Raw genomic sequence first — 16,071 nt, 5'->3', positions numbered from 1 at the left:
TCGAGAAGGAAAAAGCCCCTCGGGGTCTTAAGTAAAGTTGAATTTTCCGAGTCAGTAACTCCTGAGCTAAACGCTGTTACTACACAAATAACACCTCTATTCTATTGTAACAGCGTTTAGGAGTTATTGACTCGGGAAACTCCAATCTGTGAATATGCGGCCAACTTCCTGCCCCTTCAGTTCTCCCCAGCGCTGGAAAGATGATTCTATATGAACACGGTCCTACTTCTTGCCTTATCGTAAGCCTTTCTTCGCTTTCTTTCTTTGTTTTTATCCTCCATGTCAATGCTAAAACCGCTTTCTGCTAAATTCACACATGCGCACTGAACACTCTCTCCGCCGCATATTGACAAGCCCCGCCCCTTTCTGATCATTGGCTACACGTTTGTTTTGATTTTTGTTTATTCATTTCTGAAACATTTCTCAAAAATCGGAGACCCTGCCTTTAAGAATTATATTTGGTGAAAGAGTAGTTATTTCATTCAAAAAAGCAGCAAAGTCAGGGATAAAATCCTTGTTAAATTTTGGTGGTCGATATACAGTGCTGATAATAGTTGGAGTAGTTGAATTAATCCATTTATTACTTACCTTTTACCCCTTGGACATATTTTTCATAAACATCAGGTTAAGTTTCATTGCTATGCGGATGACACCCAGCTCTACCTTTCCACAAAACCACATTCCAAACTCCCTCCATCTGCTCTTTCTGATTGTCTCATTGACATAAAATCATGGTTTTCAGCAAATTTTCTTAAACTAAATAGCAATAAAACAGAATTTCTCATTATAGGCACAAAAACTGTGCTTAACAAATTTTCGAATTTTCTTATTTCCATTGATGAATCTCTCATAGCTCCCTCATCTCAGGTTAAGAGTCTTGGTGTCATCTTTGATAGTACCCTTTCTTTTACCTCACATGTAAATAATGTTACTCGGGCTGCATACTTTCACCTTCGAAATATCAATAGGCTTCGTTCCTTTCTCACCACTCAATCTACCACCACTCTTATTCACAGTCTAGTAACCTCCCGGCTTGACTACTGTAATTCTCTTCTTATTGGGCTTCCTCACAAAACCCTTCATAAGCTGCAACTCGTTCAAAACTCTTCTGCCCGTATTATCACTCGTACTCCCTCTATCCATCATATTACACCTGTTCTGGAACAGCTACACTGGCTTCCCATTAATTTTCGTATCAAGTATAAAATTCTTCTTCTAACATTTAAAGCTATCCACAATCTTGCACCTTCATATCTTCTTGATCTTCTTCATACTCCAAAACCAACTCACACTCTTAGGTCTTCTTCTTCCACTCATTTCATTGTTCCCTCTGTCCGTCTTGTAACGATGGGGAACAGAGCTTCCAGTTACTCTGCACCTCAGCTCTGGAACTCACTTCCATCTGAGCTCCGTAATATTGATTCTCTTTCATCATTTAAATCTCAGCTTAAAACTCATCTGTTTAGTTTAGCATATTCTAGATCATGATTTGTAATGTTGGTCCAATTTTTTTTTTTCTATGTAAGTATTGTATAACTATATTTTTTGTTGTTTTTCTTCTTCTTTTGTACGGTGACCTTGAGTGTTAGAAAGGCGCCTTTAAATAAAATATATTATTATTATTATTATTATTATTATTATTATTATTATTATTATTAAGTTCGGGGTCAGTAAAGAAGTCAGTGAATCCTCTCACACGGTGATTGGACGATAAGAATGAAGGATTAGCCAATCACTGAGAGACTAGGCAGGGTTCACGGAATATGGGTAGGACGAAAAATTTGGTGTTTATTGAGACAGGGTGGGTTGTCAAAGTCCTTCCTGTATTTGATCGGAACCAAGAGCGCGTGTAGACTTCAGTGTGTTACATTTCAAAAATAAGACGTGTCTAAAAACGGTTATTAACATTTTACTGGATTTAGTGCAGAAGTCGTTCATGTTTACATGTACATTGTTCTGTGTCTCATGTTACTATGAAGGAGTCATTATAAATCTCACCGCTTCTCCGTAACACCGATGAACAAACCGGGTGAGATTCTCATTTTTAACTCTACTAATGTGACTATTAGAACGAACACCGCTTTAATTTAAGTAGCTGTGAGTAGATGAATAGCACACTTTACTCTTCTAACACCCTTACTCTCCACATTTTACTATTTAAACACCCGTACTCGGAATACTGTTACTATATTAGTGTTTATTTTAATGGTTGTATCCTGTACACTTGTGTTTTTGAGCTCTTACTCTGTACGCTTCAGTGTTTTAGTGCCCTTACTCTGTATACTTCAGTGTTTTAGTGCCCTTAACCTGTACACTTCGGTGTTTTAGTGCCCTTACCCTGTACACTTGTGTTTTAGTGCCCTTAACCTGTACACTTCAGAGTTTTAGTGTCCTCCCTATGTACACCTGTGTTTTAGTGCCCTTAACCTTTACACTACAGTGTGTTAGTAAATTTTTCTTATTTACTTATTCAGAAGTGAGCGATTCCTCTGTTTCGTCAGTCCGAGGTCAGAACAGAAAGAGAGTTGGAGATGGAGCGAATGAGGATGATTAAAAATTTTTATCAGTGTCAGTGTGATGAGGAAGAGGAGGATGAGCCTCTATCACTGCAGCGTCTGTGTCTCTTCAGCCTGGCGGAGAACATGAAGGACATTTGGACACAGGATTACGCTCACAAATACATGGATCAGTACTTCTTCCGATACATCATGGGGCCCTTCAGCCTTCTGCGTATGTATCTGTGTGTTACACTACAATGCAGTGTCTAGGACAGTGCTGTAAAATCAGTGTGTCTTTTCTTGTTATTGTTGTGGTTTACAGCAGGAGATCTGATCCAGGAGCTGCTGTGTGTTCTGTCTCAGAGGAAGCTGCTGTCTCGTGCTGCTCTGCATCTCCTCCTGCTACCACAATTACACACACTCTCACTGTCGCAGTCCTATAATCTCGTCACTGCAAATCTGTGCAGCCTGATCACTGTGCGCTGTCAGGTAACATACACACACACAGGTTATAAAGGGTTCCTGACTTCCATCTTTACAGCCCCAGAAAAAAACAAGTTGTTTTCGAAAAGTTTATAAGAGCTACATACTGTACAGTATCTCACAGAAGTGAGTACAAACCTTACATTTTTGTAAATAATTTATTACACCTTTTCATGTGACAACACTGAATAAATGACACTTTGCTACGTTTGTTTGTAAAGTATTGAGTGTAAGGCTTGTATAACTCAATACACAGCCATTAATGTCTAAAGTGAAAATGACCAAATTGGTCCCAAAGTGTCAATATTTTTGTGTGGCCACCATTATTTTTCAGCACTGCCTTAACCCTCTTGGGAATGGAGTTTACTAGAGCATCACAGGTTGCCACTGGAGTCCTCTTCCACTCCTCTATCACTGAGCTGATGGAGGTTAGAGACCTTGTGCTTCACCTTCTGTTTGAGGATTCTCCAAAGATGCTCAATAGGTTTTTAGGTGTGGAGACATGCTTGGCCAGTCCATCACCTTTACATTCAGCTTCTTTAGCAAGAAAGTGGTTGTCTTTGAGGTGTGTTTGGGGTTGTTTTTCATATTGGAACGCTGCCCTGCGGCCCAGTCTATGAAGGAAGAGCATCATGCTCTGCTTCAGTATGTCACAGTACATGTTGGCATTTATGGTTCCCTCAATGAACTGTAGCACCCCATTGCAGGCAGCACTCATGCAGCCCCAGACCATGACATTCCCAACACCATGCTTGACTGTAGGCAAGACACACTTGTCTTTGTACTCCTTAGCTGGTTGGAACCACACACGGTTGACACCATCTGAACGTAATAAGTTTATCTTGGTCTCATTAGACGTCAGGACATGGTTCCAGTAATGCATGTCCTTAGTCTGCTTGTCTTCAGCAAACTGTTTGCTGGATTTCTTGTGCATCATCATTAGAATAGGCTTCCTTCTGGGACAACAGAGCACTGACTGTGCTGCAGCTCAGTTTCAGGTTTTTGGCAACCCTCTAATAGCCTACACCATCTTTATGTAGAGATACAATTATTTTTTCAGATCCTCAGAGAGTTCTTTGCCATGCGGTGCCACACTGAACTTCCAGTGGCCAGTATGAGTGCGATAACACCAAATTGAACACACCTGCTCCCCTTTCACACCTGAGACCTTGTACCACTAATGAGTCACATGACACCGGGGAGAGAAAGTGGCTAATTGGGCCCAATTTGGACATTTTCACTTAGGGTGTACTTACTTTGTGGTCAGCGGTTTAGATATGGCTGTGTGTTGAGTTATTTTGATGGGACAACAAGTTTACACTGTTATACAAGCTGTAAACTGTCTACATTGTAGCAAAGTGTCATTTCTTCAGTTTTGTCACATGAAAAAATATAATAAAGCCTTGACAAAAATGTGAGGGGTGTACTCACTTCTGTGAGATACTATATCCGAAGAATCAGTTTGTCCTCCACTGTCTCTTCATCGCTGTCCTGTTCTCAGTCTCTGAAGTGTTTAGATTTGAGTGGAGCACAGAACGTCTCCTCCGCAGCTCTGTGTTCCATCCTTGGCAAACTGCCCTGCCTTTACTCGCTTTCACTGGCTGGAACTCTGTGTGATGGTGCTGTGATTGCTACGCTGGCTCGACACTGCTCATTGCTTCAGCTCCTTGATGTTTCTCGGTGCCTTCACCTTCCCCCGGGTGCCCTGCTTCCCCTGATGCTGGAAGGACCTAAATGTCTCATCAGCCTGCTGGCTATGGATATCGGATTAGGACAGCATGAGGATGATGGACCAGCTTCTGCTGCCTTTCTCCTGCTTGGCATGTCCTGTTTACAGCGTCTGGCTATGGAGGGTCTCGGACAGGCTTGTGTGATTATACAGAACAGAGATTTTGCTGTGACTGATGGCTTTTCCACCCGAAACGGGGTGTTTTGTCTTACAGAATTATGGCAAGCTAAAGTTCAGAAAAAAGAACTGAGAGGCCATGGTGAGGATGGACTTATTCTAGAGGACAAAACAGACAGATCGTTGATTTTAGATGAAGACAGAAGAACAGCCGCACCAAGGGGAAGATTTAAATTACATCTCCGGGAGGTGCAGGGACTAACTCTCGACAGTTTGGATGCTGTCAGCAGCTTGTGCCCTGATGTTCACTCACTATCTCTAAACTGCCAAAATCAAGGTGATGATGATGATGTTTCCTTCCAGAGCATATGTTTGACTCGGGGCTTGACTGAGTGGTCTGGTCAGCTGCACTTCCTCTCCCTGCAGTTCTCAGGTCCACTCTCAGAACTGGTCCCTCCTCTACAGGTTTGCGGTTCTACTCTCTGCTCCCTCACACTGGAGGGGGTCCAAGCCGACGGGAACCCGTCTCTCATTGCACTCCTGCGTGCCTGCCCTAAACTCACTGCTCTTACACTCCACATTGACCCTCCACGTTCCAACCAGGAAGAGGATGATGATGGTGATGAACATGTAGAAGACTGGGATTTACCATGTCTTCCACACCTTCGCACTTTAACACTAATGTAAGCCGTGCTACATACACTAAATTTGTATCACTACATTTTATCTGTATTCTGATTTTATGTATAAACCTTTGCTTGCACTGTTTTCAGATTCTCCTTGGAAGAGAGACATTCGAAGCCCTTGCTGTGCTGGACGTCCCTAAAGGGGGTGCTGTGGTCCTTGCTGAGAGGCTCTGTGCAGCTCCACACACTGGCTCTGATCGCTGTTCCGTGCCGCCTCGATCCAGTGTTCAGGCTGGTCCTGGATCGTCACGCCGAACCATTGCGATGTCTCAGACAAGTCAGCCTGCAGCGCTCAGACGTCACCATGGAAACGACGATGCGACTTGTAGACTGCTGTCATCGCTTGATCACTCTGGATGTGAGCAAATGCTGGTCACTGACCAGGCGCAATATCACTAAATTACAGAGACAAGCCAGGAGGTGCCATAAACTCCACATTACATGGACATGAGGCAGACAGGAAGTACTCTATACATAAATAAATGATCCGGGTTAACATAGAAAGTCAGAATTTTAAATCAACTCATTTTACATAGAGTTTTTTGCTGAAAATGCTGTTTGTTTATTAAGCATACCAAAGACTAGAATTTGAAAGCAAAACACAATCTTCTCGGATGTATAACCTCAGTGTGTCTTGCTGTTTACAGTCAGCCAAACTGTGATATCCGTTCACTTTTGATTTGATTGAGTGTACAATACAACATGAATTGAGATGATTTTCATTTTAAGAAGCTTCTTTTTTTTCCGTAAATCTTCTTTTAAAATTCATTTATCTAATTAATTATCTAATATATTACTTGTGTCAAAAGTTTAATGTTTTAAGGCAAAACAAACTTGGGTGACTGTGTTGGTTAAATGTTTGTTATAGTACTTGAATATAAGGAGATTTATGATATTTTAATGTTCAGTCATATGCATTTTGAAACCTCACTTTAACAATGGCTGCATACAATAAAGTCACAAACAGCTCAAACCCTCCTGATTTTCAGCCTCCAAAGCTACAGTGAAGGTTTTACATCACCAATTTTTACGTCATCTGCACTACAGGTTCTCTCTTAACTACAGGCTTGAATCTAATCTTTGTCGTATGAACATGATGGTTTATATTTGGAAAAACAGCATACGATGCACTTTAAGTTAAATAACTACTCGGGTTTAAACCATGCTATTATATCAGTGTGCCTGTAGGTGGCACTGTGAGCTCTATAATCCCTCAGTGGGCGTGGCTTCACATTATTTTGTCGTTTATTGGTTGGTTTCTACGTAATTTCCGCGTGTTGTAAACTTTGGCGGGAACTCGATGTCCAGCGTGACTTAGCTTAATTCTCTCTGAGGTATTTGAACTTTGACCCTTTGTGGGTTTGGCGTCGATAGTGAACCGTCTCAGCTAAAAAAAAAAGAAAAGAAAAAAAATGAGTCGCAGGCTGAACTGTATCGTTGCGGTTTGCCCCGACATGGGCATCGGGAAAAATGGAAATCTGCCCTGGCACCCGATAAGACTGAGGTAAAACAAAACGGCTGCATCCCAAACGGCTCCGTTTGGTAAACACGGCGAACTCTGCATGCTGCAGGACGCGCACTCAGTAGTGCACTGAGGCAGAAAGTCGTTTGGGATTCAGCCGACACTTTACATTGATCTGTGCACGAGCTCATTTTGGTTAACTAGTTGGATAGACAGTGTTTATTCAAACTATTTTGGGGGCATTTAATAGTCATTTTCAGAAGCTGTTCTATATATAATGTTCTGTTTGTGTGTTTTATCATTGTAGTTCTAGGATTATAGCATTATGGATTAGCCTGTAGTTTTATCAGCATTTAGCAACAACTCCGTCACGAGGCTGTAATGTGACCGATTAACCCCAGATTTATTTTGTTTGTATTATTTATCAGTGTGTATTTTTATGCATATGTATTTAATGCTAATTTTGGAGTGAAAATCCATAATAAAAATTATCATTATCTTTGTTTTTGACCATGTTATTTATGTTTATTGTTTTTATGTAAACAGAAAAGTCCAGATATAAGCACTGAAATTTATCGACATTGTTTCCGTAGCAATTAGCTGTATAGTTTTACTGTCTTGTGTTCGCAGTAATGAGTTCAAGCACTTTCAGAAGATGACCATGACTCCTAGTGTAGAAGGTAAATTAAAACCCTAATCGCCTTCTTCACATCTTTAAGTTTACCAAATGCACAGTGAGTGTATTTGTGTGTGTGTCTATCAATGATGTGACAGGTAAAAAGAATGTGGTCATTATGGGCAGAAAGACATGGTTCTCGATACCACCACAGAACCGGCCTCTCAAGAACAGAATCAACGTAGTCCTAAGCCGAGAACTCAAGTAAGAACATTTTGAATTTACTGGGTTCTCCACTGAAGGTACTGGGGTCTTGTTTGAGATCATATACACTTTACTTAAACAATATGGATGTGATGTGTTTTTTTTACTTACATAATTTGTTTGTTTTAGGACTGCTCCTGAGGGAGCACACTATCTAGCCCCTGATTTTACCACTGCATTACATCTATTGGAGAAACCAGAGCTTGATACACAAGCAGATCTAGTGTGGATCATTGGTGGGAGCTCTCTGTACAAGGTCACATACACACACCACCACCACAACTGCCACTGCTACACAGATACTGTCAGCTGTTCAACTTTCCTCACATAAACATTATCAGTAAGCATGTCCCAAACTCCAATAAAACACATTAGTGCCTCACCATCTTTGTCTCCATTTTGTGGAGAGACACAAACTACTTAACCACAATATATGTACTGTGTAGTTGTACATGGAAGGTGTATGAAATTACACACCCTAATGAATATTTCAAATAATTATCACACACAGTGCATTTGTTCACTGTGAATTTGTCACAAAATACACCCTGGTCACTAATTGGGTCACACGAGCACCACAATAATCTTTCTCCTAGTGAGGACGTCTCCCAAACTACACTCATGTCTCAAATGTGTATGCCATTATAAACATCTGACTGCTATAGATGTCTCAGACCATACCATGGTCACTAAATAGGTCAGAAACATGAAAAGTGATCAAGACGTGTCTTAAACAACACCATAATTACTTCAGGAGTGTTAAACCTCACCCTTAACTTACTACAGGAGATCTATAAACAGCATTATACAGTTTATATACAGCATTATATAGTTTATATAAATATCACTTCAGTGTGTATGTGTCCATAAACCATACTCTATAAATGATGAGTCATCTTTAAATGGTTTGCAGTAGTTCTTTAAATACTATTTAATTGCTTATTGAGAATTTCTACTTTAAATGACTTTCTTTTTCTAGCCTGCAGGATATTTTATGTCGTGTGTCTGAACAGCACTTTAGATTAACTACAGAAATAAAGTAATTCTAACTAGTTTAACTTCACAAAGACACTGAGGTGGAAAATAAAATGTCTGATCTTGTCTCCGTGTCTGTGGTTTTAGTACATTGTGTGGCACTAAAGGTTCTAACTGTAAACACACACACAATGCCGCATGTTTCTTGCAGTCTCTCAGCTTTCTCAGTTCAGTTGGCATGGCAACGGTGATGCTCAAGGACGCTTTTTACAAAGCCCGCTTCTTTTTCCATGGTACTGTTGTACATTTCCCCTTCTCCTCCCTCGGCCTCTCTTTATCCTTGAGACGCTTCTTGTGGACTGTTTTTCAGCTCACTGCATTCAGTACTGCTCCTGGGGAATATCTGCATTTTTTTTTTTTGTTTATGTATGAATGATATTTACAGTGAGTGGAGGGGGATATTAATATTTATATAAAAAATATCAATATTTGGTCTACTATACCCAACGCATATGATATACTGTATATTAACAGACATATATGATAATAAACTACTAGATATGACAAGATAAATATCATGTACTGCATCTTAAACAAAAACATCAAATCAACTGCTTACAATCAGAAATTGTAGTTGTGATATGGTTTATTAATATATTGTCATCATACTGTCATTTCCCAGCTTATACCCACATAAGCAATAATAACTATGAATTGAAGGGCATACTTTGTATTATATTATATTATATTATAGAGAATAAGATGCCTGTTAATTTTTGTGAGTTTCTTATTTGTGAAATGTGTCGTTTCTGCAGGAGGCGATGGAGAACTCGGCGCTCCGGCATGTGTTTGTAACGAGAATCTTGAAGCAGTTTGACTGCGACACCTTCATTTCTAACATCGATCTAGACAAGTTCAGGCTCCTCCCTGAGTGAGTGAAACAGTCATTTGTCCAGTTTCTGATTGGCTGATGAAACACACATATCCAAACCATGTCAAAATTGTCACTGCGTACATCAGAAGAACAGTGGGACCTTTTATTGCATGATGGCCCCGCTGGCACAAAATTCTCCACACTTTGTTTTTCCATTACATTGGTGCAGATAGATTTGTTTGCTCACAGAAATGCATGTGGTTTGTGTTCAATACACCAATGTACGTCTGAGACAGCTAACAGAGGCTCTAGTAAAGTGCATAGTCTAGTCTAGTGCATAACATGGAAGAGACCTGAGGTTTTACCGTTGAAATTGTTCCACACAGACACCCATTTGAAGTGCGCTCAGAGAAACACTGAGAGGATGACGTGCCATTATAGTTATGTCTTTGAATAAACTGCATCCTTGTGTACATGTGCATGTGTTTGTATGAGCTGTTGAGTTGCACTGCTTGATTTGTAAACCTGTGTACACAGTTCAAACTGAAACACAACAGCCAGCTGCAGATCATCAGTCTCTCTAAAGAATTCACTCTAAAGAGCCCCCCTGGTTCTTGTGGAAAAGATCTGTTAGCCCTTATCTTCATGGCAACCGCTTTTCTACTTATTGCCTTAGAAGTGATGCAGAACACAAGAAGTTTTTCATTAGTCATGATGCTTTTTTTTTCTACCCACAAGAACCCAGAGCTTCATGTGTCTCCTGTTTCTCTTGTCATTTCTTTGCGCAGGTTCCCCGGAGTGCCGGCAGGGTTACAGGAGGAAAATGGGCTGCAGTACGTATTTGAAGTGTATGAGAGAGCGGAACAGAGATGAGTGGTGCTGAAAGACCTTACACACCTGCTTATTACTGAAATGTGTGTGAGACGACAGCATTTGCTCATAGGCACTATTTCTGTAGACAAGTAATGTTAAGACCTGAAACCACATCATGGTAATTCTCTGAAATCAAAAATCAAATGATTTAAATGCTGTTCCAGCCAATAATATGGTCTAGTTTTAACAATTTAAAGCCTTATCGTCTCTGTCTTTCATCCTTGCCTTTTTGTGTCCCTGCACTCAGAGCTCTTGTGTGTGTTGTTTATCCCACCCCATATGGCCAGTCCTCGCTCGTCTCATAAATATGCATTCCATCTTTTGTCTCTAGAGAAAATGTGCTTTGGTTGAATAAAATATTTTATTGATCACACACTCATTAAATGCTCACATGCTTTCTCTCTCTTGTATTAATGCCCCAACCCTTTATACATCCTTCTTAATAAAAGCCAAAGGCTGCGATCTGCTTTCAACCTTGGAGGCTGATTAATAACAACTCCCAGCAGGAGGTTAACGCCAAGCTGGGAATTAGTGTGATCGGCAGCCCAGCCCCCCCATCACCCTCCGATCTCCCTTTCCCTTACTCCTTCAGTGACCCTTAAACTTCATTTCAGATGGAAACATTGGATAAACTAGGTTCAGTCTACATCAGTTGCATAAATATACACCCAAGATGAAGTGCTGCTAACTATAGTGTGTTATATTGTACCTGTTTTATAGAGCTATGAACATAAATATCTAAATAGAAAACTCACACAACAAGACATAAGTAATGGTGAAATTTTGGTTGGGAATTCTGTAGTTTTTCTAATAGATCAAACTTCGAACTGAAATCCAAAAATTGAAACCAGAAAAGACTAAATAGCCTGATATTTTACCCAGTCGAACTGCCAGGAATTCGGTCTCCCCTTTTTATCCTTAACAAAGAATAAAAAACAATTTTCTTGCACAAAATTGTATCTGAAAGTTTTATATTTTTATATTCCTTGAGTGTTCAAACCGGTGTCATGGAAGCACTGCCCATTCATTAATGTGAAATAAAATCAATGTATGTTTGTCTTTAACAAACATGAATCAAGTTTATAGTCAATATTATTTAGCCAAGATTGAAGGGAAACTTTCTGTGCTGTCATTTTTGTATGATCACTTTGGAGGTGAACCGTAGAAATGATAAACTTTTTTTTTATAGTATAATGACTCAACAATACTTTTTATTTTCTTCTCCCTTTTTTTTACTTCATCTTTAATTGTTTGCTATCTTCTGTTCTGCAAAAAACACTGCTTTCCTTGTCAGCACAGTCAATGCCATCGTGCTAGCATCACCATCATGGGAGAAAGAAAAAAAAACAGCGTCACAGTGATGCAAGCACACTGCTGTGGCCTTTAGGTCAGGGACACAGTGACAGTGGAACTGTGTTGGTTGTGGGGGCGGAATACCTACAAGCTCTGCCACCTCATTCACATCCGAATAATAACCCGATCTTGTGTTGACGCTCAATATGCGAAAGCCGCCGTCACATCGCTGCGTTGTTCCTGTCTCTCTCTCACGCACATGCTGTACTGTAAGGTACCGCCTGCCTCCAGACCTGAGAGCTCACACACCTGTTCTCTCTCTAGCTCCTCTCTCTAGCTTCACTCTCCCTTTCTCGTACACACATTCACATGCTCCCAGACTCATTTATCTGCCACTTGTTGACTCTTCATTTCGTTTGATCTGGTGTATTGGATAACGCTCGGCCTTTTCGCTACAGTGAAAAACCTCCTTGAACCAAACCTTTTTGAGGAGTGAAGATCTGCATGAAACAAGAGGTAAGCTCATACTTTATTACTCATATGTAGGGAATCTTGCTCTATGTAGCTAATTAGGTATTGAATTTGTCATGGTTAAGTTTAGCTGCTGATAAAATAGTACATTAGTACAAAATATAAATGTGTTAGCAGATACAAATAGAGAAAGTAAATATATATTGTCCTATAGTTTCAATTGAAGTGATATAACAAAACTAATCCAGTCCTTGTCCGATTGAAAAGCTTTAAATAGTTCAATATACATAGGTCTGACCTTTGCACTTTATAAAGCCATTTATAAAGCCCTGATTAATAGTCACAAAAGAATTGCAAATGCTCAATGTAGCCAACTGCGATATCTAGCATGAATCACTATTCTGCACATGTGCGTCAAGTGGTCTGTTTAGTGTTCCACTTGTGTTTCAATCTCGAGCCCTGATCTGCCTAGTGATGCTTGTTTGTTCCATGCTCTTCAGTGCTAGAGAGTGAGAGAGAGAGAGAGGAGTCATTAAGGATTCTCTCTGTTCAGGAGACTGATTGAAGGCCCAGAGAAGAGCGCACAAAGCATACCGGGGCTATAAATGCCATCCCAGGGGTGCACAGCGTTATGAGCCAAAGCTTAGGTGTCCTACCGGTGGAGGGTCTGGGCTCCAATCAAGGGGGTTGCTCATGTAATTTAATCAGCTCATAATTTTATTTCATGCACACTATATGCTGATAAATTTGGAGCATGATGTAATTAGTTTCCAGACAAGGTGCAAAATAATCTGATTAAATGTACATGGTTTAGATATCAGTGCTACTTACGTAAATGAAAATTATGTGCTGAGCCACCTATTGAGCTTATATTTAAAGTTAAAAAAAATGCAGTTCTCATTTCATGAAAGTAAAATGCGACAGACTTAGAAGTTGCTTTTAGATTTGAGGACAAGGCCATAAACACAATAGACTCCATCAGTGAGAAGTTTAATCCTTTCAAAAACTCAGCATGCTTTCTTCCCCATTTTGCTCTTAGCAAATGCAGACTGATCGACCATTTTACAGTCTGAAATGATTGCAGGATAAAATGGATATCCACCTACTTTTCCACTATTACCTTTTAAAGCCAGAACATTCACATCCTAAGATGTACAGAAATGTATGTGAATGGATTAGACAACAGGGAACTTGCATATTTATAATGTACTATTTTGACATACTCTATTTTGGCATAAGCTTCTATGTATGCTGTGTAAGCTAGCATGCTCTTTTAAGGAAAATGCCAATCCAGAAAAATGACATAACTGGTAATTGATGAAAATTATAATCCATTTTGTATGGTTTAATATTCAAGTACATACTTTGATACATAATAAACATTAGAACTAAATGCTTGACTATTTGTCTTCCACTGGCAGCTCTCCAAAGCTCAAGCACCCTCCAATGTGTCCATGAGTCCTTGAATGATTGAGCCACCTTCCTGTCTGAAACAGCAAGAGATAATGGAGGATTCCACAGAGGTGTGGACTGATGGCAACTCCCTTCTAAAGGCAGTTTATCTCTGCCGTTTGCGGCTAACACGTCTGCTCCTGGAAGGTGGGGCTTATATTAATGAGAGCAATGAACGTGGAGAAACACCACTGATGATTGCCTGCAAAACTCATCATACTGATGCTCAGAGTGTGCCCAAACACAAAATTGTCAGGTACTCCTTGATCAAGTGTCTGACTGTGTGACACAATTAATTGCCATTTGCAAACACCACTGAACTGACCACTGTCGGACTCAGGTTTAAGCAGTACTGGGTATACTAGCAATGAGTATATTTTTTAGGGTTGCTTCATTGAAGATTGAAGGTCTCTATTGGTGGGTCAAATAATTAGTATAGCTGAGTGTCTTAACTCACAGCTAGGAAGCCACATAAGCAGTACACTGACGATAGCCTGCTTTGGTGATATTCTAGCTGTCCTAGCATTCAGCTATCATCTTAATATCACATGGTTTAATAACAATCAGGTAGTTTACTCATGGACTGGGTAGTGAAATTTTAATTGTTTTGAATTTAAGAATTTCTAGTCAAGTTGTAATTCCGTTGTTTCACAGGTATCTGCTAGAGAATGGTGCCGACCCAAATATCCAGGACAAATTGGGTAAGACTGCTCTAATGCATGCCTGTGTGGAGCGAGCTGGGGAGGAGGTTTTGACCCAGCTGCTGTCCAGTGGATCTGACCTGAGTTTAGAGGACCACTCTGGTTCCTCTGCATTAGTGTATGCTGTTAATGCTGGTGATAAGGAAGCTCTGCGAGTGTTACTAGATGCCTATAAGGCCAAAGGCAAGGAGGTCATTATTATTACCACAGATAAACTCCCCTCTGGCAGAAAAATGACCAAACAGTATCTCAATGTCCCTCCACCACCAGATTTGGAAGACCGGTTGCACTGTGTTCCTACTGTTTGCATGTCACCCTCAGAAATTAAACTCTCACCTTCTCATGTCTCCTCCTATTCAAACCTGTCACCAAATGCCCATTTACACCTGGCAGAAAACCAAGCAAAGGGTTCTACTTCTGCAAGCCCTGCTAATTCAAGGGCAGGATCACCTACACAGGCGACAAGTCCATTGAAAGCAGCTGGCGTAGCCAAGCTTCTTCATCTTCAAAGGCTGCATTCAGAGCCATGGCTAAAGATCCCACCATCCCTGTTGCTCCAGCAAAGCAAGGCCTCATCATTCACAGAGGAGCTCCTAGACATCACCCCTGAAGAAGAGCTCTCTTTTGGCTTTAACAGCCATCGTCGTTTGTCTCAAAGAGCACCACCAGTTGCACGTCATCAAAGCATAGATGCCACCGGTCTGTTCAAAGTCTTGGACAAACCAACTGAAGCAGAGAAAGATCAAAAAAAGGAGGAAAAGTGGCTAAGCGGGAAAATGTCCAATGATGGTGCTTCACTGCCACATTCTGCCTCACACCAGAACCTGCTTAAAGAAGCCTTAGGTAGCGAGATCCTTCCTATGGATAAAGACCCAGACTGCCTGCCTAACCTGGCTGTGTCCAGCCTGCAGGATGTAGTGCGTCGCCGCAACATTGGGATGGATCACTACAGCTCAGACTCCCAGCTACCTCAGTTTGGGAGTCCACACTCAGATGAGCATAACAAAGCTGGCACTGTGGGAGGAGGGGGAGCAGAAAAGCGTAAGCTAGTTTACAGCCGATCCTCCACCCTGTCTGGCTCAAGGGAGTCTTTGGAAAGCATAGTTCAAAGGAGAAGCCCAGCAATGATGGAACGTAGAGGATCTGGGGCTCTTCTGTTGGATCATATCGCACAGACAAGGCCAGGCTACCTGCCACCACTAAACCCACATGTGCCCATTCCAGATATCAAAGTTAACATCACCAGCACTGGCCTTGATCGGGGACACAAACCTGCTCCGTCCACTGCAGCTGGAATTGTAACCATACCTGTTGCTCCTGGACAAAAGCATTTTGTGCCCTGTGCTCCTAGCCTTCCACGAGACCAGAAGACCAAAAAGACTCTCCTGAGAAGACATTCCATGCAAACAGAGCAGATTAAGCGCCTAGCCAATTTTGGGGAGATTTTTGGACAATAAAGTGCATTAATATACATTTGTACATTGATGAATCAGTCAATGTTCACATGAAGAAAATGGTGTGTGAATATTTATTATGGGTAATCAAACACTGGGTAAAATGAATGTTCTATGTTCACT

The 16,071-nt window shown here is 40.8% G+C and overlaps 3 protein-coding genes across 3 annotated transcripts; all 3 read left to right on the top strand.

Annotated features, from left to right (window-relative positions):
* Window positions 1-1,774: 1,774 nt before the first annotated feature.
* Window positions 1,775-6,229, top strand: si:ch211-214j8.12 (uncharacterized protein LOC100000539 homolog). The gene is made up of 5 exons (XM_027141039.2): window positions 1,775-2,029; window positions 2,475-2,730; window positions 2,821-2,987; window positions 4,483-5,510; window positions 5,601-6,229. The coding sequence occupies exons 2-5, from the start codon at window positions 2,532-2,534 to the stop codon at window positions 5,962-5,964; spliced, it is 1,758 nt and encodes a 585-aa protein (XP_026996840.2). The 5' UTR covers window positions 1,775-2,029; window positions 2,475-2,531; the 3' UTR covers window positions 5,965-6,229.
* A 467-nt stretch (window positions 6,230-6,696) lies between these two features.
* Window positions 6,697-10,950, top strand: dhfr (dihydrofolate reductase). The gene is made up of 6 exons (XM_027141684.2): window positions 6,697-7,017; window positions 7,606-7,655; window positions 7,750-7,855; window positions 7,985-8,111; window positions 9,646-9,761; window positions 10,493-10,950. The coding sequence occupies exons 1-6, from the start codon at window positions 6,926-6,928 to the stop codon at window positions 10,575-10,577; spliced, it is 576 nt and encodes a 191-aa protein (XP_026997485.2). The 5' UTR covers window positions 6,697-6,925; the 3' UTR covers window positions 10,578-10,950.
* Window positions 10,951-11,125: 175 nt separating this feature from the next.
* On the top strand, window positions 11,126-15,993 carry ankrd34bb (ankyrin repeat domain 34Bb). The gene is made up of 3 exons (XM_027141754.2): window positions 11,126-12,386; window positions 13,763-14,049; window positions 14,448-15,993. Exons 2-3 carry the CDS (start codon window positions 13,808-13,810, stop codon window positions 15,949-15,951), a joined length of 1,746 nt encoding a protein of 581 aa, XP_026997555.2. The 5' UTR covers window positions 11,126-12,386; window positions 13,763-13,807; the 3' UTR covers window positions 15,952-15,993.
* Window positions 15,994-16,071: the final 78 nt, after the last annotated feature.

The sequence above is a fragment of the Tachysurus fulvidraco genome, chromosome 9 (assembly GCF_022655615.1).
Source record: "Tachysurus fulvidraco isolate hzauxx_2018 chromosome 9, HZAU_PFXX_2.0, whole genome shotgun sequence".
Taxonomy (NCBI): Eukaryota; Metazoa; Chordata; class Actinopteri; order Siluriformes; family Bagridae; genus Tachysurus; species Tachysurus fulvidraco.
Note: the sequence above shows the minus strand (reverse complement) of the source record. Positions and strands in the feature narration are given on the sequence as shown.

Bases quoted from the DNA above. Each gene is read 5' to 3' on its own strand.
- si:ch211-214j8.12 (XM_027141039.2), top strand. From the start codon at position 2,532: ATGGAGCGAATGAGGATGATTAAAAATTTTTATCAGTGTCAGTGTGAT. The intron at 2,731-2,820 runs GTATGTATCTGT...TGTGGTTTACAG, and splicing joins GGGGCCCTTCAGCCTTCTGC to CAGGAGATCTGATCCAGGAG. The intron at 5,511-5,600 runs GTAAGCCGTGCT...CACTGTTTTCAG, and splicing joins CTTCGCACTTTAACACTAAT to ATTCTCCTTGGAAGAGAGAC.
- dhfr (XM_027141684.2), top strand. From the start codon at position 6,926: ATGAGTCGCAGGCTGAACTGTATCGTTGCGGTTTGCCCCGACATGGGC. The intron at 7,018-7,605 runs GTAAAACAAAAC...TTGTGTTCGCAG, and splicing joins TGGCACCCGATAAGACTGAG to TAATGAGTTCAAGCACTTTC. The intron at 7,856-7,984 runs GTAAGAACATTT...TGTTTGTTTTAG, and splicing joins GTCCTAAGCCGAGAACTCAA to GACTGCTCCTGAGGGAGCAC.
- ankrd34bb (XM_027141754.2), top strand. From the start codon at position 13,808: ATGATTGAGCCACCTTCCTGTCTGAAACAGCAAGAGATAATGGAGGAT. The intron at 14,050-14,447 runs GTACTCCTTGAT...GTTGTTTCACAG, and splicing joins CCCAAACACAAAATTGTCAG to GTATCTGCTAGAGAATGGTG.